Source organism: Talpa occidentalis, unplaced genomic scaffold (assembly GCF_014898055.3).
Source record: "Talpa occidentalis isolate TD23 unplaced genomic scaffold, MPIMG_talOcc4v2.1 talOcc4.14, whole genome shotgun sequence".
NCBI classification, from domain to species: domain Eukaryota; kingdom Metazoa; phylum Chordata; class Mammalia; order Eulipotyphla; family Talpidae; genus Talpa; species Talpa occidentalis.
In genome coordinates, this window is record NW_023601433.1 from 87,981,179 (window position 1) to 88,006,827 (window position 25,649).

The 25,649-nt window shown below is 53.2% G+C and overlaps 1 protein-coding gene across 6 annotated transcripts; it reads left to right on the forward strand.

Moving 5' to 3' along the window:
- Window positions 1-3: 3 nt before the first annotated feature.
- On the forward strand, window positions 4-25,146 carry ZNF664 (zinc finger protein 664). Of its 6 annotated transcripts, XM_054695412.1 has the most exons (5): window positions 368-394; window positions 1,545-1,612; window positions 13,863-13,961; window positions 23,543-23,613; window positions 23,700-25,146. In XM_054695412.1, exon 5 carries the CDS (start codon window positions 24,279-24,281, stop codon window positions 25,062-25,064), a length of 786 nt encoding a protein of 261 aa, XP_054551387.1. In that variant the 5' UTR covers window positions 368-394; window positions 1,545-1,612; window positions 13,863-13,961; window positions 23,543-23,613; window positions 23,700-24,278; the 3' UTR covers window positions 25,065-25,146. The 6 variants fall into 6 exon arrangements, with proteins under 6 accessions (XP_054551389.1, XP_037367210.1, XP_054551387.1 ...); XM_054695414.1 differs by lacking the exons at window positions 368-394; window positions 1,545-1,612 and adding an exon at window positions 4-20; XM_037511313.2 differs by lacking the exon at window positions 1,545-1,612 and having other exon boundaries at window positions 349-394.
- The last annotated feature ends 503 nt before the right edge of the window (window positions 25,147-25,649 follow it).

A 25,649-nucleotide genomic window follows, 5' to 3' on the forward strand; every position in this document is an offset into this window, starting at 1 on the left:
GACGCAGGCGCACGGCTCAGGTGCGGCCGCACTGCGGTTGCCCCGGGTAACGCGGGCCCGGGAGGGGCCGGGGGGAGGAGCGAGGCCGGCGCGCGGGAGCGCGCGCGCCGCGCGGGGGCGCGCCGCCGGGACCGGCCGGGAGGGGGGCCGGGCGCGCGCGGGCGGCCGGGCGGGGGGTGCCGGGGCGAGGGCCGGGCGGCGCGCATGCGTGCGGCCCCCGCTCCCCGGGGGCCGGCCGGCGAGGCGCGTGCGCACGCGCGCGGTCCCCCGGAGGCGTCTGGGTGAGCGGAGCGCGCGCGCGCGGCTCGGAGGCGCACCTGTGAGGCGGCCCCGGCGGAGCGGGCGGGTGGGCGCGCGGAGCCGCGGCCGGGGGCGCCCCCACCCCGCACTTGCAGTGAGTTCCGGGCGGCCGCGCGGCCGTCGCTCGCCGGCTCTTCGGGCTGCGGGGCGGGCGGGCGGGGGGCGCGGGCGGCGGGGGACGCGGGGCGTCAAGAAAAGGAAACAGCCCGTCCCTCGGCGCGGCCTCGGCCGGCCCCGCGCCCGCCGGAAGGTCAGCGCCGCGCCCCGCCGGGCCCCGGGCGCCCCGCGCTGGCCTCGGGCCTCGGCGGCGGCCGCGCCCGGGCGCGGGGCCGGGGTCGGCGATGGCGGCCGGCGGCGCGGGGCAGCGGCCGGGGCGAGGCCGGGCGGCGGCCCGCGGGAGCCGGCCCGGAGCCGGCCCCATTGTTGTCGCGGCCGCGGGCCGGGGGGGCGCGAGCGCCTTCGCCGCCCGGGCCGCCGCGCCCTGGAGCGCGGCCAGGCGGGTCCCGGGAGAGGCGGTAATGGCCGCGCGGGGCGCGGGCTGTGCGGGCTGCTTCGGGGCGCCCGCGGCCCGGCCGAGCCCGCGAGGGCCGAGCCCGGCGCCGAGGAGCCCCTCGCGCCCCCGCGCCGCGGGCGGCCGCCGCCGGACGCCTCCATTGTCTGACCAGCGCGAGGCCGCCGCTCGCCCCAGGTAAAGAGGCCGCGCCGCGGCTCGCGTCCACTCTCCCCTTCCAGGACGCGGCTCGGGTTTCCTGCCCGCGCCCTGCGGCTGATTAACTCGGTGTCCCGCCGCCTCCCGGGCAGCTCCCCGTCCGGATCCGTCTGCCCGCGCCGCGCTGCCCCGTCGCCTCTCATTTCCCTCAGAACTCGGCTCCTTTGTGAGCGCCCTCTCGCCAACTCTCGCCGCGGAGTCTCCGGAGGAGCCCGCCCCGGACTCTCCTAGTTGCTAGTTTGTTGGTGGGTTGTCTTAGGGCGACAAAGGAGCCCCGGCGTGTGAAGCAAAACAGGAGTGCGCGATTGCCTCTCCACGGGGACGTTTGTGGCGTGCGGGCCGAGTGTGGTCCAGCAGGGTGGACTGTCTCGGCTTACTCTCCCTCTCTTTGAAAGGGGGCCCCTGCTTCCTTTAGAGGGGCTGATGCAGCATTTTAGAGCAGAAAACCGACCTTGTTCGGCCCACAGGTTAACTCCAATGTTTACAATAAAATTTAAGCCAGTCACCTGATGTATTTTCTTTGTAAAAATTACAGGGTCACTTGCACGGCTGAAGCGTGACTACCAGGTCCTCTCCGCAGAGGCAGCAACTGTTACATGTTGGGTGTGTGTCCTTGTGGATCTTTTAAAATACTTTAAGTGTGTGAGTACTTGTGTTATCTTTGTTGTAACAAGTGCTAGGGTATTCTGTCTTGATTCTCGCTTATAATATGCTAACTCATTTTGGAGAACTGCTGCATCATGTCCCATAGTTTGGGAATACCCTAGTTTAGCCGTTTCCTGGATCGATGAGAATGTAAGTTTTAACATTATTTTTAAAACAGCCTTTCTTTTTTTCTTTTTTCTTTTTTTTTTTTGGGGGTGGTGGTGGTTCTCTAGTGAAATGAAATTTTAATGAAAGGAGCACAAGTCACTAATTACAGACACTGGGCGTTTATGATGGAAGTTCTCTTTGGTTAAGAAATTGACATGGGGGCCGCGCCCTCCCCCATTTAATTATGAGTCTACTACTTTCAAGTCCTGTGACCTTGGGGAGGGCACTTGATCACTCCTCGCCTCAGTTTTCTTTTGCTCTATCGACTCCATAGTGCTCACCCACAGGATGTATGTGAAAGTGCTCTGTAGCTATAAAGTGGAATGTAAGTGTAGGTTTCGTTAGCTTTTGTGATCCAAGAGGATTTTTTATTTGCAGTATAGTTGACATTTTCTGTTTTGTCCGGATGTTTGTGTTACAGAATACTAGACTTAGCCAACATTTTTTCAGAAGGCTTTCTTTCTTAGACAACACCCTTCTAATGCATAATTTTGTTATATTAATTTTTGTTAAGCACTGTTATTACATTAGACTTCTTGAAGGGTATTTTACAAAGCATTTTTTTTCCTAGTGCTTTATGTGCTTTCAATTATAAGGCGTAGAGATTAGTTGATTGAGAAGAAAGTGTCAATAAATTGAACACTACAGAAAACTTATGATATTTAAACAAAATGTATTTCCTAGTATTGTAAATTTTTATGTGTGTTTTCCTGTGGCAACAGCAGATTCAAGCTAGCTTTTCTGTCCTTCAGGTAAAATGGATTCTTAACTGAATCTTTAGGCAGTATCCAGAGGAGTTGTAATAATTTAAATAGTGATTTAATGATAGTTATTGTTTTAAATGTAAGAGGTACAATTAGGAGCTGTGTAGGTAGTTTTTTTCATCCAAGTATCTATGACTGCTTTTGTAGCATGACCGACAAAACCACCTTGTCCCTGTTCTCTTAGAGTTTATAAACTCGGGGTGCAGGGAATCAGAAATTAAACACAGTCACAGCGACATGTATAATCACAAACTGTGATCTCTGTTCTGAAAGTTAAGTAGCCCCAGCAATAACAGACAGTATTAAAAGGAGACCAGGTTTTAGAATGAGGTGACAGGACCCAGGAAAGACCTTTTTGCAAAAAGATTTGAGCTAAGTTCTGAAGGGTAAGTAGGCGTTACTGTAGTGAAGTGGGGGATAATTTCCCAGGCAGGAGAATGGCATGTGGGAAGGCTCTGGAGGGGGAGAAAGCATTGCCCATTCCAGAAACTGAAAGATTGACTTGTGGGTAGATTGAAGTGGGTGAGGGGGAAGTGTGGCTAGGCAGGGGGCCAGATCATGTAGGGTCTTGTAGGGCAGGTTAAGGATGTTTTATTTTATTCTGAGTGAAATGGGAAACCATTACAAGGTTTTAAGTAAGGGAATGACATAATCAGATTTGCATTTTTTAAACAATTGCTCCAGCTGCTCAGTACAGAACGTGGGGGTGAGTTGGGGGTGGCAGTGGAAGTGGGGGAGACTAGGTAGGCCACTTCAGAGATCTTAGGTAGAAGAGACTTGGTCTTCCCCTGGAGTTCACATTTAAATTCAAATTACCAACAAAAATAAGGTCAAAATAGGTATTTGATTAAAATAAACTAAGCCCTTGTTTCTTATTTCCAAAGAATTGAAATAGAAAGACACTTCTTTAATGCATAATATACACATAAATGTTATTAATTGTTCATACTAAACAGAAAAGTATCAGTTAGATTCAAAATTGGGATATTGTTTAACGTGATCGTGGTAAGTCTTGCCAAAGTACAGTACATGAAATAAGAGTAATGGAAGCTCTAATATGAAGAGATACGTTTGTAGATACTTTTGACTACGACAATGAGAGTAATAAGGCACAGAAGTTAAGGCAGTGACTGCGCACAGAGTGCATAAATAAAATTTATAGCTTTCTGATTACTAGAAATGAACTGGCCAGAGCTAGAATGGAAAGAAACCACTAGACTACTGTAATCACAATGCAGCATGAAGCACTAGGCACCATCGTATTGAGACCAGTGCCATCTCCCTGGAAGAGAGGGGGTGATCCTGGATGTGCGGGCTGTGCTCCTAGGGGCCGTGTGTCAGCATTGCAGAGATGTCCTTTTTGGTAAACTGTGCAGAATAATTCTGAGCAGTGAAGCAGGACAAGCCCGTCTAATATTTAAACAAGTTACAGTCACATTCATTAAAACAGGCATGTGACTTGAGAGCATCTGTATAGCTTAGTGGGAGCTATTTAGCACCCCAAAATAAACAACTGTATGTGGTGATGTAAGAATGAGAAATCATCCTGAATGCGCCCACATCATAAAGAACATATGGAAGTAAATACTGAACATCTGGAATGAGCTCTGTATGCTGAGGTGGCCGGAGCACAGGCTCTGCCATCAGACACACCTGAGCTGGGGTGTTTTCAGTGAGGGGATACTACCTACTGTGCAGGTGTGGTGAGGGATAGGGACAGGGCCTACACCCAGGGGTCAGTCAGGTCTGTTATGAGTTAGAATCTGAATTAGACCACAGAATAACTTAAAACTTCTTTTAAGAAGAAAGGGAAAACAGCAACCTTTGGATTAAAAGCCAAGCCACAAAATAGGAAAAATATTTTCTTGTGACAAGGAACAAACCCTGTAAGTGAAGAGTTAATGCTTTCAGCATGTGGAGAACTCATAGAAATGAAAATAATGAAACTCCACACAAGTGATTATAGGATGTGGATACACAGTTCACTGGCTAGAAATAGAATTTGTTAAACATTTGGAAAGGTATAATCTCACTAATAATAAAATGACTTGCAGTTACTCTTACAGAAAAGTAGGATTCTGTTCTTAATAGGAGCAAAACTGGAAGACATTTAAGGATAAGACTTAAACATATGAAAGTTTTATGAATAAAAGTGAAATCTTTATAAAAAAATTAAAAGTAACTTAAATGGACAGACATGTTTTCTGGAGCAAAGGTATTGTAAAGATTGCAATACTCAAGAAATTAAACTATAATTTCAGTTGAAATCCCAGTGGGAATTATTTTTGGAATTATTTTGGACACTTGGTGAAATTCTTCTAAAACTTATCCAAAGGAATAAATGCTAAAATAGCCAAGAAATTTTTCAAATAGAAAAATAGTGGTGGAAGATTTGCTCTGCTAGATACCAGAGCACAGGGCAATACTGCAGTGGTGTAAATGGTGAGCACAGGAATGGACAGGTCAGAGAGGAGCAGCACTGACTCCGGTAACAGACCTGCTTATGTGTAGAGATTTAGTTCAAAGTTGGTATTTCAAGCACCTGAGAAATAATTGTTCAAGGTAGTATGCAGCAAAAAATGACTATTTGAAAAGAAAGTCCTTTCTTCCCAATACGTTAAATTACTTCTATTTGGATTAAAGAACTAACTCAAAAACAAAAACACTCTGCAAATTTTATTTTATTTATTTTTTATTTATTTTTTAAAAGATTTATTTATTTTTATACAAGAACTGGGTTGCAGGCCAGTGATACAGGGGCGGGGGGAGGTGAGAGGATTCATCAGAGACAGAGCGGGCAGATGGGTCGAAGTACACTGCCGAGGGGAGCAGCAGGCGAGACAGGAGAGGACAGGAGAGGTCTGTCCCGCCTTGTGGGTTTCTCCCTGGCCGTCCGGGAATCGAACTCGCGCTGCAGTGGCTGCGGATTGCTTCATCGGTTGCGTGTTAACCCCTGTGCCACCAGGGAGGCCCTCTATGCAAATTTTAAAAGGAAATATAACAGTTTCTTATCTTGGAGGATCCATTATGTTGGAAAATGTTTTGTGGGTGTTTAGGCAAGACCAAGACCCAAATCATGAAAGATTGATCAATTTGACCATCTGTGATATTTCTGTGGGACAAAAGATATTGCAAGGTGCACACAGGGAAAGTTTTTTGTAACATGTATAAAGGATTAATTGAATTGATAACAATGAAGAAATGGAGGAGGATATGTATGGATCCTTTCTCAGAAGGGAAAATGAAAGTGTCAAGGCAATGAAGAGGAACTCCACCTGCCTCGTGATTAGGGAAATGGAAATTCAAGCAACAAGATTTTTTTTAGGACTATCATGCAAAAGCTAAAAAGATACTCAAGGGTGTACTATGGAGAAGGCACATGACACATTCTTGAGAAGTGAAGTTTGCTTTTAACACTGCAAGGAATGGCAGAGTCAGCATGAACTCTTTGTTGTAGCATCACCTAAAATGAAGAAAAGTGGAAATAAATCAGGGATAAGCTTCAGTACCTCTAGGCTATGCAGTGTTACTTAACTTTGATGTATTGACATAGCCTGAATGAGTGAACCCCCCAAAAAGCAAGTTTATTTTTTTTAAATAATAAATTTTATATTTATATTCCCCATACAATTGCAACCCCCCCATTCTGACCCCAGTCCCTCCCCTCCCGCCCCCCACCCCCCATAGAGTATCTCTGGTTCATAGTTTTTTGTTGATTTTGATTTTCACTTTCTTATAGTTATTCATTTTCCTGGTCCCTTATTTAAGTTTTCTAGATTCCTGCTATGAGTGAGACCATCTGGTATTTTTCTTCCAAAAAGCAAGTTTAATTTCATTATTGGAAAGTTACAAAATGAAACATTTAAGTATATGTACCTGTTTGGAATAAAAAATGAGGAGGTATAGGTGGAAAACACTGTTACTGCTTATAAGGAAAGAAGCATGGAGGAGGCTGATGTTTATTTCAACAGCTTTGCATTTTTGCAATGAGCATTTGCTTTTGTTTGCTTTTGTAGTAAAGATGTAACAGTTTTTCCATATCAGTTTAACAAAGGCCTACTTTTATTTTTTATTTTTATTATTTTTTTAAAGATTTATTTATTTATACAAGCGCTGGGTACAGTCAGAAGCGCAGGAGGGCGACAGAATTCACCAGAGCCAGAGCGGGGAGCAGAGCAGGCAGAAGGACCAAGGTACACTGCTGAGGGGAGCAGCGGGCGGCAGGAGAGGTCTGTGCGCCATGTGGGACCCTCCTCCGGTGGCCGCCATGTGGGACCCTCCTCCGGTGGCCGCCATGTGGGACCCTCCTCCGGTGGCCGGGGAGCAGCCGGGGATCGAACCGGCGCTGCAGAGGCTGCGGGCAGCTTCGCAACCCAGCACTAACCGCTGCGCCGCCACCGGGGAGCCCCAAAGGCCTATTTTTATTTTTATTTTTTTTTTTATAGAGGCATGCTTTATTTATTTGTTTGCTGGTTTCTTTGTTTGTTTTGTTTATACATGCACTGGGTACAGTCAGAAGCACGGGAGGGCGAGAGAATTCACCAGAGCCAGAGCGGGGAGCAGAGCAGGCAGAAGGACCGAAGTACACTGCTGAGGGGAGCAGCGGGCGGCAGGAGAGGTCTGCGCGCCATGTGGGACCCTCCTCTGGTGGCCGGGGAGCAGCCGGGGATCGAACTGGCGCCGCAGAGGCCGCGCGCAGCTTCGCAACCCAGCGCTCAACCGCTGCGCCACCGGGGAGGCCCAAGGCCTATTTTTAGATGAAACAATTAGATGAAACAAATACCTTGTCCTGAAGAGAATGTCATAAAAATGTGACACATTTCTGTTACATTGACCATATGTATCCAGAGTCTTAATTCAAGCCCCAGATGTAGCAACCATCTAGAAATGATCAAAGAATAAATAGAAGGAGATTATGTAGAATTATTTTAGGGTGCATTTGTAGGACAGCTAGGTTATGTTCATTAGATAATACATGGCCATTCAAGTGTTTATGAATAAAGTATACTGAGATGCTTTTGACTGTGTTAAGTGGAAGAAAATCAAGGTACAAAATAGCATATTTATCTAAAGCTCATAGTTAAAAATAAAGCTCATAGTTAAAAATCCCAACAGTCCTCCAGAGAAACCAATGGTGGAAAAATGGCTAGAAGAAATTAGATAAAAATCTTAAGGAAATTGTGGAGTTTGGGCATTAGAATATTGGGTGATTTAAAAAAAATTAGCTTTTAAAAATGTTTTCGAAGATGATTACGTTTATAATGGTCTGTTTAGTTTCAAAAGGCACATTGTATCTAGGACTTAGGTTAACAATATGATTTGTAGGTATATACACTTTAAAAAGCAGATTTGCCTTGTCACAGATTAAAGTATATTCTAAAGTGTATTCTGAAAACTAGTGTCTAAACATTTTTTGTGTGTGACATTGGGAATAATGAATTTTGTTGCTTCCACTATTTGGAGGAAAATTTCTTAGCATTATCCAGAATCAGAGTAGTTCTTGCTTCTAAATTTATATCCGTGGTGTAAATTCGGAAACTTACACATGGGCATGGAGTTTCCTAGTTAACTTGCAGTGTTGCTAACACACAGAGATCTTGTCAGAGCAAGTTGTCCTTAACTGGGTTTTTCGGGACCAGGAGGCATTAGCAGCTGGACTGAGGCAGGAGCTTGGAGATGCTTGCTGCTGGCTTGCAAGCGCCTGCTGCGTGGGCCAGCCGGAGGGGTAGCCTGGAGGCGGGTGTGCCCTCACTTCCCGAGGGCTGTTGTGGGCATGCGGCAGGTGCTGGGGAGAGGTGAGCGGACATGTGCGGGCTCCGGGAGCACGTAATGGAACACGAGCACAGATGTACACCCAGAGTCAGGGAAGACTAGAGAAGGGGAACCTAAGGGGAGGCCTGAAGGCAGGCGGGGAGGGACCAGCAAGTGTGAGCCCTCGGCCTGGAGATGAAAGGAGAGGAGGGGCAGGAGGAGGAGAGCAGCGTGGTGAGGTCTAGGGGCAGGTGAGACCTGGGAACTTGACGCTTGGTGCAGCTGGACCAGAAGGGGGTGAGGGTGGGCAGAGGTGAGCGGTCAGTAGGAGCACCCGCCACTCAGAGTTGATAAGCCTGTGAATAAATTTGGAAATAATGTTGACAGTTAATGGAAGATATTAAGTGCTAGTGGAAGATATTAAGTGGAGTAGTAACCCATTTTTCAGTTTAGAAAGACTGTGTTGGAGTGGGTCCTAGCGTGGGGCTGGGGGGGCTGGAGGCCGGCGCAGTGTCCGGGGAGATGGCGGAGGTCTGGGTTACGGCTGAGATGGTGCAGGGGGATTCCGAAGGGGTTCGGGAGGCAGAGGAAAATGGGGGAAAGGGGGTAGAAGGGGGGTTGTGACCGGGTTTCTGACTCTGGCAGTTGGCTTTGAGGGACTGGTGGGTCCACTCACTGTAGCTGAGGGTGCAGCAGCCGTTGGGGAGCTGGCACGTCCCGCTTTGGTCCCGCCGAGTGCAGAGGACTTAAAGGCCACACGGTCCTTCCTGAGAGGTTTGCGGAGGGTGATGTTACACGGCAGACACATGCGCCTTGAGTGGCTGGACACCGCACTCAAATTCTATGTTAAAATCAATTTCTAGATGTCGGATTTTTCTTGAAATATAATTATGTACATTGTTTCAGGCCAGGGACTGTGTCTGCCTGAGACCGGACTGTTAGCGGAGCCAGGACCGCCCGGCCTGACGTGGCACCATGGTGACTGTCTTCGGGGCTCGTCAGGCCTGCCCCCGGCGGCGGTGGCCGTCCCTCCCGAGAGTGCCAGGGCCCTCGAGCCTGTCCCGTCGCCGCGGGCCTGGCGGGTCGGAGTCATTTTTGTTGATGCTGCTGAACTGGTTCCTTCCACAGGGCGGGCCAGGATGGAGGCAGGTGCTGCCCTCGCTCCGCATCCGCCGGGAAGAGCCTCCTGGCGTCAGGAGAGGCCTGGCTCCCTTGGCTGCGGGGCCAGTTCCGCGGGGACGGGCCAGTTCCGCGGGGACGGGGGTCTTCATCCACAGGCAGGCGTTTCTTTCTCGCAGTTCAGAGGCGGGGAAGTCTGAGGGGGAGGGGCTGCCAGGTGCCTTGTCTTTCTGTTCACCACGGCATCTTTCCACTGGGTGCACCGTGGCAGGGGGGAGAGGGAGGTCTCTGGGGTGTCCTTTGTAAGGGTGCTGATCCCACCTCGTGACCTCATCGCCCTTCTCATCCTGTGCCCTGGGGATTGGGTGTCGGTGGCTGACTGGCTGGGGGCGATGGCTCTGTCTCAGCACAAGCATGGGCTGGGATTTGAGAATCACCAGCCGGGTCCATGCCAGGAGGCTGGTCGTGGAAGCCGTGGCCATGGCAAAAGCAAGTAGAGCAGGAGGAGGAGGGGCAAGCCCGGGCGGTCCGTGGGGCAGGTGATGCGCGCCTGCAGAGGGGCCGCTGGGGCCTAAGGAGGGGTCTCAGCCAGAAATGAAATCGTCAGAGATGCCGCAAGTGGAGGATTTCGGAGGCACTGCCGTGGCACCAGGGGAGGGGTCTTGGCTGGTGGGATGTTCCAGGAGCCGCGCGTGTGCACTGCCTTTGCCTCTCCAGAGCCTCTGGCCCCTGCCAGCAAACCGTGCAGACCTGTTTTTTCCCTTCCTAATTCTGAGCCCCCAGGGAAGAGACTCCTGTCGGCTTTGTTGGGTGCCCGCTCCCTCACCCCCACCCCAGTGCCTGCTGTGACGGGGCCTGTGGAGCAGATCTGTCTGGCCCACTTGGGCTGCAGTGGTTTTAAATGGCCCAGAGAGGTGGCCACAGGCCCAGGAAGTCATCTTTAGCCTGGGGCCGAGTGTTGCCGGGTCCCTCCAAGTGGGAGGATCACGAGGTGCGTAACCAGTGCCCAGGCGGGTGTTCACTTACACAGAAATTGGGGAAAGGGAGGGTTTTGTTTTGTTTTTTAAAGAGGTCTAGTTTTGGGGTTGTATTATAAGCTTTCCAAGTTTAATTTCAAAAAAGGAGTAGTTTGTATTCCGTTCTAACACTTGAAGCATGTCCGTGCCTTCGTCCTGACTCTAGAACTTGACGTGTCTCTCGTGTCACCTGATATGTTCTAAGAAACTCAGTAAAGCTGTTCTGGAGCGCATGTATTTTTTTATACCATGCAAGTTCGTGAAATAATCATCGCCCGTTTCCACGGCCTCCCGTGATCGCGCCTTCCAGGGTGTTGCGGCAGCTCTTGCAAGGAGCTCTTTGTAGTCAGCAAACCTTTGTCCCAAAACTATCAGCCTTGCCTCTGTGGTGAACGATAACACAATTTATAGAAATAACTGGGACCCTTTCCTTCTGCTGAGTAAACTCCCGTTATGCCCCTCTGGCCTTGAAAGTTATTTCTAGATGGCCGTTCAGATGCGTGGAATTAAGCTGGATGGGCTTTAACACCATTTCACCAGGTCACAGCATGGGCTGGCGGACTTGCGTCCGGCTTCTCGGCAAGCCAGTATTCAGGAACTTTCTACTCCATCTCTACACGGTGATGGGCTTAGCGCTGCGTGGCCCGTCTCCAGATTCCCGCTTAGAAGCCGGGAGCCGGGGGAAGCGGGCGGGAGCCGTCCACGGCTCGGCTCGGCTTCCGCTGCCTTCGCGAGACCAGCTGTGCCGCTCGCAAGTGTGGGAGCGCCCTCTGGGGGTGTGACGCGCCGTGGAGGCAAGGCCGCCTGTGAAAGATTTTCTTGAACGGCCGAATGTGAGAACTAGCGGGCTTGATGGTTAAAGCCAGCCCGGCTGGAGCCTGGGAGCAGAGGGGGCCAAGTGGGAGCCCCGGGAGGCCGGCGCGGGGGCGGCCGCGGGCCAGGTGGCCTGAGTAGAGGTCTCTGCAGCAAGAGCAGAGGCAGGCCGGGGAGCCGCCGGGGAGCACGGGCAGCAGTGTCCAGGAAGGTGGGGGCGGCCCGTGCCCTCGAGTGTGAGCAGGAGGCACGTCTGTGGTGTGGCGGTGGAGGAAGGAGCGCGCGGCGAAGGAGAAATCGGGAAAGTCAGTCATTAAGAAGCCCGGGTAGGGAAAACGGAGAGAGAAGGCGTGTGTAGCAGCCTGAGAAGACATCCGGTGCATTGTGGGTTTTCCTTGATGCAGAAGAGACTTCGCCTTGTGTCTCAGTGCTGGGGGGAGGCGCTAGCAGCGTGAGCGCGAAGGTGAAAGGTGTTTTGGGGGCGTGGAAGAGAGCTGTCCTTAAAGCTCCTCGCTGAGCTAGTTATTGAGGGAAGACAAAGTTGCCTTTCAGAGGGACTAGGACGGGGTGAAGCTGGGGCTCCCAGCTCTCGGGGGGGCCTGTCGGGAAGTGTCTGCAGACGGAGGCACAGCTCAGAAGACGAGACCGGCTGGGCGGGAGTGTGGCGTGGGCATCACTCAGGCTAAGCGGGGCTGAGCTCAGCGGTGGCACTGGGACCTGCCCTCAGGGCTCGCACGTGCCTGGCAGGGTGGGTCGAGGGGCTTAGTGAGGCCCGAGGCGTGTGAGGTGCGCGGGGAGCTGGGGACTTGGAGGCTGGTCTCCCCAGGGGTCAGAGCCCCTGCAGGGACAGCTTGAGGTGTGCCTGGGAGGGCGCCCAGGGGGGCGGCTTGCAGAGGGGTGGGGCAGGGAGTGGGTGTTGAGGAGGCCGAGCAGGGGTCTCGAGGCAGGGCTGTGAGGGCTGGGTGCCCCAGGAACTGTTGTGGCACCGAGCTGCTTCCTGGGAAAGCTCCATCCTCAAGGGAGCTGAAGTCACTGCTGTGATTAGGGACCTCGTCTTGCAAGGAGCAGAGATTCATTCAGGTCATTTTAAGAAATGGGCTTTGGTGTGAGGACATGCCCAGACCAGAAAGTTGTCGGGGACTGAGGCCGCTGGGGACTTGGGCCTCTCGGGGCATCTTGTTTCCTCTGTAGCTCCCCCCACCCCACCCCTGCCATCTGCCTTGCTCTCTGCCTACACAACCTGTCTCTCCTGTACCTCATCTAGAGGTGGCTCCTCGCGACAGAGTTTGCAGTAGCCCCTCAGAACCTTCCCACTGCTGCCTCTCTCATAGCCCATCACTTCATTCCCGCTCATAGAGTCCAGAGAGCGGGATGGGGGCATCTGCCTTGGCTGGTATTCCTGCTGGTGTCCTCAGCGCTGGGCCAGGTGTGTACCCGGGGCGCGGCCGTGGTGGGGATTGGGGTCCCTCAGGCCCAGCAGCCCTCTCTGGGCTGGCAGCCAGCAGGGCCGTGGTTGGCTGTGGCTCAGGGAGGGAGACAAACCAGGCCCATGTGCACGCTGAGCTTCTTCAAGTCTGTTCTGCCCTTTAAAGTAGAGCCTGTTAGCTGCCTTCTTTTCCAGTAAAGCCCTTCCTTCCCTTAGAGAAACAACCCCCCCCCCACCCGTGCTCAGAGAACAGTTTCACCTTCCCATGGTCTTCTCCCTGCGCTGGGGTCCCTCGGGGCGCCCTGCAGGCTTTGTCCCTGTGTTCGAGATTTCTGCGGGAATCCATGCAGCTGTTTCAGAGAGCTGCTAGCACGCGGGGGAGATTCCACTTTGCTGTTCACTTGTGTCCTCCAAATTTCTGGGGAACCACATACAGTGATTTAGCACCATTCCCGGATTCACAACATTTAGAACTATCAGATGTCCCGGTGAAATGTAAACATGGGACAGTGGAATAAACACAGCGTGACAGGATAGCTAATCTTTGATAGACCTTAACTTTTTCCAGGCATTATTTTAAGTACTTGTCATGCTTGTTTAATCCTTAAACTACTCTACAAGGTCACCTCACAGGCCAGATCCTTTATTATCTCAGTGATTCTTGTCCTAATCTCTGAGGTGAAGGTTGCACAGCTGGTCTGCGGAAGGCTGGGCGTGATCCTGTTCAGCCCGAGCGCCTCCTGTCCTCTTCCAGGCTGAAAAATGAGTGAGAAAACTCTATTGATTTTAGACTCTCTGGGGTTCCAGCCAATCTGAGGCAGTTATGCAGTGTTCAATACCTTTGAACCAAAAGCTCGACTTGGAGACAGTTCTTACCGAAAGTCTAATGATGACTCTCGGGTTCCCGTGTCTCGCGCACAGCCGTGCAGACTGCGCGGGCTTCCTTCCTGAGCTTCCTCGGGTCTGCTCAGCCCCTCTGTCCCCGACATGCCTTGAATCCTGGATGTTTGTGTGAATCGCAGCTAGCGGCGGCTCTCCCCTGTCTTCGGAACTGAGACCCCGCTTTTGTCCTAGACAGTACTTCAGGAAACATTGTGGCCCCGAATTCTTCATGGCACAAACCTCCTGCTCTTCTCTCTGCCTTTCTGCAGCCCAGCAGCAGCCTAAGACTTCTCAGCCCTCCAGCCACCGTGGCCCTGCTTCTGCCGCCTCTCCTGAAAGGACTTGGGATTTTTGACTCTGTCACTGTGGTAAGTTTCCTCATTTTTCCCAAATGAGAACCCGCTCATGGGTTTCTAAACTGCAGGTGTCTCAGCGTGTGCCCTTTAGGGCTCAGTGAAGAAAAAGCCTCCCCTGCTTCATAATTTTCTTAAACTCCTGCCTTTATCTGGCTTTTGAGTTCCCTAGACCTGGAACAACCGTCCTTGTTCGCGCTCAAGGCGGCAGGAGCGTCTTGTCCTGTCTGTGCTTCTTCTGACTTTGGCTCCTCTTCTGCACGTGTCCCCTCAGCTCTTAGGCTTCCTGCTGCTGCCCCGAACGCCTTCTGGACTGCAGACCTGCCTTCTGAACTCCTGTTCTCTGTTTTACTTCCCCAGGGTGTCTGACTTCTCTGAGATATTAAAACTGTAAGACTGGATCTGTTACTTAAGTTTCTGGCATTTTCCTCTAAAGGCTGAGTGAGTAACAGCCTTCCCCTTAAAAGTGAGTCCCTGGACGCTATCTCCCCTGGAGAGGGTGGGCTCACCCCACTTCTGCTGAGACTTAGCCTGGGAAGCTTGGTCTTCCTGGCACAAGCTGCTTCCTTTGTGCTCTTTAGAGCCGGGGCTTGGTGGTCATTTTTCAAATGACTTTTCCCCTCTCTTCAGCTCCACTCAAGAAGACAGCATTCATGTCTCCTAGGACAGGGGTGTGTGCGTTTTTATCTGGTCATTGCTGAAATCCAAACACCGTGCCGCCTGGAGCTCTGTGTTAGAGAATGAAATTGTGCATTTCCCCGAGCTTCTGGGAAGCGAGAGAAAGGGACGCCCCGCCTCGGCAACCGGGCCTGGGAGGGGACCGGCCCGCGGCTTCCATCTTCCTCGCCACCGAAGGTGGGCGTCTTGGGTTCTGGGATTTTCCTTTCCCTGATACCATTTCCTCGCTCGATGAGGACAGTTGGCTTGGTGTGAGGGAGAGGATTTTTCCATATCGGGAACGCCTCTGTCCTTTCAGGTCCACCTGCGGTCCCCAGGAGAAGCCCATGGGGACGTGTGGTACCTTTTCTCCTGACTAGGCGACCAGGCTGGTGAGGTGAGGCTGCTCTGGATAGAGGGGCCTGATCAGCTTTTCCAAAGGGGCCTTCTTTGGAAACCCCAACGTCTGGACAGGGCTCCTGAGCACAGTGGCAGGGGCTCGATCTCTGCCCGTTGGGCTGATGTGGGTCCTCTCGGCAGCCTTCTTCATTATTGGGCCTGGGGCGGGGGGTGATGCAACCTACGACGTGGGTCTGGCAGGCCATGAGTTCCTGCTCATGGTCGCAAGCGCGGGGGCCCCCACTAGTGATGGGGAAAGGCGTTCCCCGTGGCCTGGAGCTCATGGAACGCTGCGTGGGGTGGATTCCTGGTGCAGCTAGTAATGATGTGTTGGTGGCTTTGCATTTCTAGCTCAGTCTCGTGGACGATTCAGTCTAGAGCTCCTGGAAGCAAGGGATGTGTGCTGAGACCACTGGCCAGATTCGCTATCAGAGTCACTATAGTGCACATTCTAGAAGTAACGCGCTATCACCACTCCCCTCCCTGAGCTCTGCTGTTCTGCGTTTGTTGTGACTAGTTGCTGGCTCTCGTTGAGAGCAGGCAGCGATGCCTTTCTCTTCCTGACAGCCCTCGCTTCTGACTGTGATGCTCCTTCCCTTGCTCGTGTCGGCTCCAAGCAGTCAGCGCTTGGTGCCTTTTCGGAGAGCCCCCCCACGGAGCCGTCTCCCGATGTGCTTGCGTGGGTCTGTCAAACAATACGAGTTATGAGTTGTGACCCAGGCATAAAAATAGCCAGAATCTGAAACATGTAAAGTAGTCAAGTACATCGACACAGAGAGTAGAACGGCGCCTGCTGGGGCTGTGGGGAGGGGGTTGTTCTGTGGGTACGGAGCTTCGGTTTTGTAAGAGAAGAAAGCAGCAGTGCAGATGTATTTACTACCACTGACCTGTGCACTGCAAGTGGCCAAAATAGCAAGTTGTATGTGTGCTTGGTGCTTTTTATGTGTTTTGGTTTTTTTTTAAAGATTTATTTATTTACTTATACAAGCACTGGGTACAGTCAGAAGCGCGGGACGGTGAGAGAATTCACCAGAGCCAGAGCGGGGAGCAGAACAGGCAGACTGACGAAATACACTGCTGGGGGGAGCAGCGGGCGGCAGGAGAGGTCTGCGCGCCATGTGGGACCCTTGCCTGCAGCCGGGGATCGAACTGACGCTGCAGAGGCTGCGGGCAGCTTCGCAGCCCAGCACTCAACTGCTGCACCACCAGGGGAGGCCCTATGTGTTATGTTTTTACCACAATGAAGAAGTGCATTTACAAATACCTGTAACTTTTTGACTTGCCAGCTGCCATGACACCCCACTCCCAGTGTCCCTGAGAAAAGGCCACTTTTTGTTTCTGCCGACACCTCCAGGGCCTGTCTCTTCTCTTCTGGGTGTTGTGACTTTGCCCCGTGTGGCCTGAGGCATTTCTCCCCTCCCAAGGGTGGCTTGAGTGTCCCTCTCTGTTCCTTTACCTCCCAGGCCCGACATGGTTTTCTCCTCGTGGCTGCCAGTCCTGGTAGTGGGAGAGGAAGTAAGCTCAGTCAACGAGAGTCATTCTCGCTGTGTGGGGACCTCACCCTTCCCCTGCTCTCACGCCGCCTGTCCTGTCTAGCTCCTGCCTGTCCCAAGAGGAGGACTGCCCCGGCGCTGGGGGAGGGCAGATGTCACGGGGCACCAGTGCCGGGGCAGGGACGGCAGCCCCTCCTCACGTGCGGGCCTGTGTGTGGGCGGCAGCCTGCTGCTCTGCGTCCCGAAAAGATCTGCGTCCCGAAAAGATTTCTTTTTTTCCCGTCTCCTCCTGTGCTGCTCCTGCTTGAGGATAGAGTGAGCGCTGGAGCATTGGTGTGCGGGTGCGTGACGAAAGTGGGCCTTGTGGCCATTTTGTGGGTGAATAAACTGAGGCCTATGGGACCAAATCAGCTGAGGTCATTCACACAGTGGTTTAGTGTTGGGTCGAGAATTTGAACCTAGGACTTGTGATTGCAAGGGCAGTGCTCCGCCCCCAAGTCGTGATGACCCTCAGTGCCGATGGGCTGCAACCCGCTGGCCGGGTCATGCTGTGTGCAGCGTCCACGGTGCCATCACGGACGCAGATCTTGCCCTGCCCACTGCGCTGGCGTGCAGGAAATCAGGGGTTCGGCCTGTGAGGAAAGTCCCTAAAACAGTCCTGCAAGTGGAGGGCGAAGGGGCAAGAAGGGCAGGGTAGCGACGGAGGCGCGGGAGACAGCGCAGGAGCGAGAGCAGCATTTGGCTTTGAACAGACGAGGAACCCTAATTACAGGGAGACCGGGCGTCAGGTCCTGGGAGCCTCTGCCTGTGGAATGATGTTCCTGGCACATGCATGAATGTGTCATGTGCTAATTAAAATCAGGGAAGCGAGGAAGCCCATGTTTATGTAGCCTCAGCTATGCTGCTGGTCGCTGATAGGTCCTTTGCATTTTATTATCTCCTTTAATTATCCCAGGGCAGCGTAGAAGACGTCATTATCCATCTCTCACAGGTCAGTCTGAGATGAGCCGCAGCCGAACAGCAAGGAGCAGACCCAGCCACCCGCCCCCGCCCGCCCCTTGGCCATCCCCAGGCAGTGTGTGTGGGAGGACCAGCGAGGGCGTGGGCCTCTGCCCTCCTGTCTCTCCTGGGTGGCAGGTGCAGTAGCCTCAGACCAGAAGAAGACTTGGCATCGTCCCTGCGATGCTTCTCGTTGCTGCTCTGTGGACTTCATCTCTGGCCTTTGCAGCAGCTTCTAGTTAAAGGAAAATCAGACATGACTTGTTTTATCTTTTGTGTTTTCTCCATTTGGAGTCATTACACCAAGTCACACGAAGAGCAATTTTCCAAGTACAAAATGGGAGCAGCTCTTGTCCTTGTAGCTCGTGAAATCCAGCGCCCAGGCTGTCGGCCATTGAGCTTTGTTAAGGGAGAGATGGGGGCTGGGACTTGCGTGCAGGCCATGTGGAAGCCCAGGCAGGAATAAGGGGGGACGGAAGTGGGCCCAGGTAGGAAGTGGTCGAGGGCAGGGACAGCTCGCTTCCCCAGGAGCTGGGGTCAGGGGCGCGCTCCAGTGCCCTGGGGCCAGCTAGTGGTCAGGAGCAGCCACGGAGGCTTTCTTCAGCAGAGGCTGTCCTTTCGCCGAAGGAGATACCAAAAGTTTAGTCAGAGAATCCTGTTTGGAGCCAGTGACCAAACTGAAAAGTTGACTTCAGCACCCTTGGGGAAGTTGCTCTCTGAATTCCAGAAGTAAAAGCTCACCAGAGCACACTCAGCAGCGCTGCGTGAGCACTGTAGCGTCTGAGCGCAGGGTGGGGCTGTGACTAAGGAGCTGCCCAAGGGCAGGCAGCCGGGCTCAAGACTGATGGGTCCCCGAGGAACCTGCCCCTGGTCATTCCCGCTTCCCAGCATGCAGGGTGCCCGGGTGACCCGGTGGGACTTGCAAGTACCTGAGCGCGTCCTGGGTGGGACAGAAACCTGGAGTCTGTTCTGAGGCTGGTGTGTGGGTGTCCTGGATGTGTCCCCAGGAGATTGGGCCTGGAGCAGTGGTGCTCCCTTGGGCCCCTAGAAGTGAAACTTCCCCTGCAGCTTTGCCTGCCTCCTCCTTCCCTTACTGAAGTCAGTCAGCAAGATGAGGTGGCCTGGGTGCATGCCCTCTGTGAGGCAGAAACACCCTGCAGAGGAGGGCCTGGCAGTGGGTCGTCCAGGGTCGCGTCAGGAGAGCAGGTGATGAAGCGTGAGGAGCTGACCTGCTGGGGCCTCAGCGGCCTCTTCAGAGCAGTAGGGATGGCAGAGGGCCTTTCTCAGAGACTCTGTGAGCAGGTCCCCACGGCGAGAGGCCTTGGACCCTGCCAGGTGGGGTTTCTGTCACCCGCCGTCACAGAGGTGGCCCAGGGCATGTGCAGAGGAAAGATGGCCCTGGAAGCCCTCTGGGGAGCGGGCTGCTGGGGCAGCTGGGCAATGGACGCACCTGTCTGGAAAGTAAGCTTGCCCTGGGCAGCTGGACGGCCTCTTCCTGTCTCTCCCAGGACTGCTGGTGTTGGAAGCAGCAAAGAAAAATGGACTTGGCATTCAGTAGTCTTAGCCAGGGAGTTACGTGAATCCTAAAATGTTCTGTCACTAAGACCAGCACGGCAGAGATGAGGTGAACTAGGCCTGAGAGTGTGAATCTTTGTTAGCTACTCTGTGTTAGACCGGAGCTTCCTGAGGGCAGACTTGGGCCCGGCCTCTGGGTGCCAGGCCCCCGAGGCAAGTGGTGGTGACCTTGAGCAGGACAAATAGCCTCTGGCCCTGTCCTGGCAGCAGTCAGGCACCACGGAGCGTGTGGCTTCCTGCTGAGGTTCATGTGCCAAGGCCCGTAGAGAAGAGCCTGGCAGAGGTGCCCCTGCCTTTGGAGCTGATACCTGACTGAGTTGATTTCTGGGACTTCCTGGTCATTTATGAGGGGGGAGAATTTGTAGCCAAACTGAAACAAGCTCCGTGTGCTCCCCGTGGGCGGGGCCCACTCTGGGCAGGGGCGAGGCCCGAGAGTCGGAGCTGCAGGCTGTGCCTGACCGGAGAACTGCTGAGCACCCCAGGGCCTCTCCGCTAGGGCTGCTTCCTCGGAGCATCGCCTTTTGGTCCTCTTGTGTACAGACTTTACTCGGGTTATTCTGGAGGAATTTGGGTGAGTGTTTCTTCTATCCAGAGTAATAATGGCAGTTGATGGGAATTACTAACTCTAAGTGTTCATTTACAGTTGTTCGCAGACTTTCAGCCTTTGACAGAAAGTGGGGTTAAGACAGAAAACTTCTCAAGTCTCTGGGTCCTTCTACTCTTTAGAAAGTGTTCTTGAGGCCAGTGGGAACTTTCTGTTCCCGTGGGTTGTAGGTAGTCATGTTTACCGTGATGGCAAGTTAGAACTTTACGAAAGTATTTGTTGAGTAATTTATATTAAAATGTAATGATAAAACCACTACATACTAACACAAGTGACATTTTTATGAAAAACAACCCTTTTCTGAAGCAAACATTTAGTAGGAAGAGTGGCAATATTTACATTTCGGCAAATGTCTTTGCATGTATGCAGCTTAAATAAAAGACATCTGTTTCTGTGTTCAGTCTCTTGCAATATGTTGTTTTGGGTGAAATAAATGAAGAACCCAGCCTCGCACAGATAACGGAGCCGGAAGAGGGAACCTCGCAGCCTTCCCGTCGCTGTGAGTTCATCTGTGACGTGGTGCTGTGAGCGGGCAGGGCCCCGGAAGGCGGCTGGCCAAGCGCTCGTCCCGCCATGTGTCACCCGAGGCCTCTCCTGCACTTTGAGGAGCTTTTTTGCCCGTGATGACTATCTTCTCACCCATGGTCATTTGGAAAACGTTCATTCACTGAGCTACGCGAATCTTGCAAATGTTCATGTTTTATTAGATAGAATACGTGAAGACAAATCACTTTTGTTAGTGTCACCATCAGTCTCCTCCCAAGAGTCTTCAAGCGCCGGGAGGCTGCAGGGTGCGTGGCGGCGTGCGGGTTTTCCAGAATCCCAGTTTCCCCGGCTGTCCGACTGGGCGACCCAGGCCGCCAGGTGTTTCCTGCTGCCCAGTGCCTCACCGCACGACCCGCAAGTGAGAATGACCTTCTGTCAAAAACAACAGTAATCCAGAAAGACAGTTGAAGCGACAGCAGCAGTTCCACAGGCGGTTTTCCTGGCGGTAGTCGTCGCACTGTGGCCTGCGCTGCCCGTGGCCTGCTCCGCGCCCCGGGCGCAGTAGTGTGGGCCTGAAAGCCTGTGTGTCCCCTGGAAACCCAGTGGGTAAGAGACACAGTTAATATAAGAAACATGAGGGTTTAGATTTAATAAAATTACTAGCTTATATTGCTTTTACAAGGTATTCTTTAATGGAACTTTTTTAAGCTGGGGTCCGTGGGGCGGAAGCACACACCCGGCCCCTCTGCCCTGTGCCTCGGGACCCCAGCGTCAGCACGACAGACAGGCGGTTGCGGAGCAGATGCTCGTTCATCCTGCCCCACACCTGGCTCGGCCTTGCCACGTGTGCTCTCTGTCCTTTTTCAATTTCTGAAGCACTTTAAGACACATCTCACACATCACTTCATCCTGCAGCTGGGGGCTGTCTCTAGAGTACAGGACGTTAGCCCCCGTCACTGCGGTGGCACCATCCCACCTGGCGCCCCAGCAGCACCGCGTCACCTGCTGCTGGCCCCACTTGTGTCTCCTCACCGTGTCCTCCCTGCCGCTGCCTCGCTGGCCAGGCCCCAGAGCAGGCCCTCGGTCCGCCAGTGCCTTGCCGCCTCCCCTGGCTCCGAGCGCTAGGTCACCTCTGGGACTGTTGCGGTTCTTCTGTCCCTGCTTTTCCTGCAAATAGAAGAGCGCTCCAGAGCTCCCACCGCGGAGGAAGCGGCTCGCTGTGGCTTGGTTTTCTGTGTTCCTGGACACACCTGGGTCGGCTGTTCTGAGTGACACCGGCTGGTCAGGGGGCCCAGGTGATTGGCCCCCGAGGTCTCTCGTCCGATGTTTGCCCATTTCTGTCATGACCCAAATGCCGTATTTCAGTGGTTCACACTTTGCTGGCTCATTCCTAGAGGAGCAAGAGGGTGCGTGCCCAGTGTCCTTGTCGCTGCGTCTGCAGGGAAGATGTTGATGCCCCCCGCCCCCCCAGTCACTGCCTGAGCCCATCTGTCTGCTTCCTCTCCGTTTCGGCCCTGGAAACCACTGTTACTCCTGGCGTGTGGAGGTGTTGATGTGTTTCAGTGGCGTGTTCATTATCCTTGGGTGCTGCTGGGCCTGCTTGGGGGGTGGGGAGGTATCTGGGGCCTCGGGCTTGCCCTCTTGCCCTGTCGTGGCCCCATGTACCAGGCTCCTGTCCTCCGTGTTGCTCAGGCCTTAGAGCCAGCGGATCCCCAGGACCCTCCAGGGGTGCTGATTGCGCCACTTGTCATCACCATTTTGGTGCCGGAACCAAAACGACATGCATCGGAACTGGCATTTCTAAATCCAGCTTACAGATTTTGCTTCATACTGATTTTCTATCATGTCTTGTTTCTCTTACATGGAATCTAGGTTCCGAACAACGTTAATGTTGCTTGCATGGTCCTGCTTTGTGCAAACGCCAGTGTTAACTGTCGCAGCTAAACTACCGAAAGAGGTTTGGTTTCTTTGCAGCTTTACTCAGCAACGGAAGCTGTTCCGGGGCACGTGCGTGTGTGAGAGCTACACAGGCAACCTCTCCGAGGCATGTGCGAGTGTGAGTGTGCTGCACACGCTCTATGTCACGCGGGAGGCCCTGGGGGCTGTGGCTGGGCCTTGGGTGGCCTGTGAGTACCGCCCGGCACCGTCACTCCCTATTTTTGCCAGTATATCCTGGGCTCGATCTCTCAGATTGGGATTGCTAGGGTGAAGGGTTAGATCCGCTTTTACTATTTCTGGGCATTGATTGTACTTTGCTGAGATTTTGGTGTCAAGTAAAATTCACCATTCTAACACTTTCCCCTGGAAGCACCCCCATTTACTTTTCATCTCAATCATAAAGGAATCTCCCTGGCACCCTTGTCTTTGGAACGTATTATTGAAAGTGTTATTTTAAGGCCATCAGTTGATGTTTAGTTACTTGACACGTGTCGGGAATGCGGCCGGCGAGCAGATTGCTCAGGCTGGGTCCCCAGCCCAGAAGGGTTTCAGATGGAATGTTTTGGGCTTTATTTTCTTCTTTTGTTTCCACATCCTTCTGTTTGTTGTTTATTTTGCCCCGTGTTAGCTATCAAAAGGCTGATGATGAGGCAGGGGGAGATGTCCCTGTACCGGCTACATCATCATGAAGCTGGTGTGTGCAGGGGGAGGCTGCCGTGATGTGCTCTGCCGGTGCCCCCAGCGCGTGTGAAGCGAGTGCCTCCCCTGGGCCAGGGGACAGCAGGGACAGCTCAGAGTCCCCTTGGCGTGTGCATCCTAGTGCAAGAGACATATCAGACATCAAGGAACAATCCGATAATTGCAAGTCCTCTGTGCTTGGAAGGGATCAAAGGAGATTAAAATAGAGCTTAGGCTGGGGCCACCTTTGGGCAGGTAGGGGAGAGGCGGCGGCACACGGAGACCCACTCCGGGTAGGGAGAGCCCTCCAAGGCCAGGGAGCAACCTTCCCAAAGGGCTGGCGGCGGGCCTGGCGTGTGAGAACTGAAACCGAGGGCTCCGCGTCTTGGGCGGAGGTGGAAGTGCAGGTTGACGCAGGACCTTGGGTTTTAGAGTGAAGGCTTGGATTCTGTTGTAAGCACATCAGGAAGCCGCGGAGGACACTTAAGCCAGGAAATGGCAATTGATGCCGGTGTCACACGCGTGTTCTTTCCGTGGATTGGAAAGCCACGCAGATGCCTGTTTCAGCTTCAAGAGCAGCAACATCGTCCTGTCCGCAGTTCAGGGTGGGGCAGTGTCCTCTCCTCCCGCGCAGGACAGCTGCTTCTCCTGCTGACGTGTGGTCTCCCGCGGGGTCCTTCCGTGTCCGTGATACCCCCTGGGTGTGGCTCAGGTGACATTCTTGGACTGTGAGCAGGAGTGTGATACCTGCACATTCTCTTTTCCAGACCGGCAAACCCACGGCGCCCATCTCTCCGCGAGACACAGGACTTCTTCCTCGAGATCGAGATCAAAAGAGGTCGGTGCTGCTGCTGTCCTATCTCTGTGGAACGGTGTTCTGGACAAAAAAGAGGGCATGTTCAGTGTGTTTGTATTTGTGTGCAGGAGCCTGGAGTGATACCGCGTGGGGCTCCTCGAGAACGTGGACTGACGTGCTGGGGCCCGAGGAGCTGCTTCCTGGGGGCTTCCTGGCCCATGTGTGGGGGGCACAGGATCGGACTGACGCCGCCTGGGGGTCGAGCCCAGCTCGCAGCCTCACGCCCTCCGCCTCGGGGGACGCCGTGCGGCCTTTCTCCCACGAGTGTGAAGTGCGAGGTTACTCTACAAGAGGAAGATTCTAGGGGCTTAAAATCGCAAAGGTTTGCACCTTGGAAGCCCCTTGGAATGTTGACAGCTCAGGATCTAAAAGAATTTTTTGTGTTAGTGAGTCACAGAATTTATGTGGAAGTAAATGTCACTTTATAATCGATACTAATACTGAGTGAGGAACACTATGCAGGAAGAAATCTTCCGTAGAAAGACAGGCAGGGAAAAGCTTAGGCCGACCTTACACCTACCGGATAGAGCAAGCCTGAGATAAGCCGCCAGGATGGCCACATAAGAGACTGTGTGAGCCAGCAGCTCTGTGACTGTAGTAGCGCTTAGGGAACGTTGTCCTCTGAGTCACGATACCAAATAGGAAAAATGATCTACAAGTGCCCCATGTGCAGGGAATTTTTCTCTGAGCGAGCAGATCTTTTTATGCATCAGAAAATTCACACTGCTGAGAAGCCCCATAAATGTGACAAGTGTGATAAGGGTTTCTTTCACATATCAGAACTTCATATTCACTGGCGAGACCACACTGGAGAGAAGGTCTATAAATGTGATGATTGCGGTAAGGATTTTAGCACCACCACAAAGCTTAACAGACACAAGAAAATCCACACAGTGGAGAAGCCCTATAAATGCTATGAGTGTGGCAAAGCCTTCAATTGGAGCTCCCACCTTCAGATTCACATGAGAGTGCACACAGGCGAGAAGCCCTACGTCTGCAGTGAGTGTGGAAGGGGCTTCAGTAATAGCTCAAACCTTTGCATGCATCAGAGAGTGCACACCGGAGAGAAGCCCTTCAAATGTGAGGAGTGTGGGAAGGCCTTCAGGCACACTTCCAGCCTCTGCATGCATCAGAGGGTGCACACCGGGGAGAAGCCCTATAAATGTTACGAGTGCGGGAAGGCCTTCAGCCAGAGCTCGAGCCTCTGCATCCACCAGAGGGTGCACACCGGGGAGAAGCCCTATAGATGTTGTGGGTGTGGAAAGGCCTTCAGCCAGAGCTCGAGCCTCTGCATCCACCAGAGAGTGCACACCGGGGAGAAGCCGTTTAAGTGTGACGAGTGTGGGAAGGCCTTCAGCCAGAGCACCAGCCTCTGCATCCACCAGCGGGTGCACACAAAGGAGAGGAACCATCTCAAAATATCAGTTATATAAAGCGTTTTGCTAAGCGTTAAAAATCTTAAAACCCATAAGTGCCACTAGGAAGGAAACCCTGTAAATACCTACATTGACCCAAGAAATTTTTACAGCAAGCCCCAGCAGAACATTCTTTTTGAAGAGGCATATGTGAGGTTGATGTTCTGATTCATGCCAGGTGTGTTCCGCAACTTGACTTTGAATCTGGAATCCCTTTGAGTGTCTGCCCAGGACGGGCTGTGAGGCCCCAGGTAGAGGCGCGCCTCCGGTCACGGCACGATGCCTCCGTGGTGGAGATCCCGCAGACCCACGGCCGTGGCCCAGCCTCCGGAGCCCCCTGGCCATGCTTACGTAGACGCCCCCACACTGCCCCCCGGGAGCAGCCCGTGCCTCGCCCTCGAGACCCAGGTCTGCCAGTCACTGCATCTGAAGGGACAGCTCCGCTGAGGCGGCGGTTTGGTATTTCTGAGGTTACCGCTTGATTCAGGCCCACACGCCTTTCCACGCGTCCCGTTATTTCTGACCCATTTTACCTACATGTCCTCAAGCACCACGCCTTCCTGGATGGCATTAACATTCATTTTAGAGTTTAGGTGGCTCATA

Excerpts from the sequence above, each read along its gene's own strand:
- ZNF664 (XM_054695414.1), top strand. The coding sequence starts at position 24,279 with ATGATCTACAAGTGCCCCATGTGCAGGGAATTTTTCTCTGAGCGAGCA.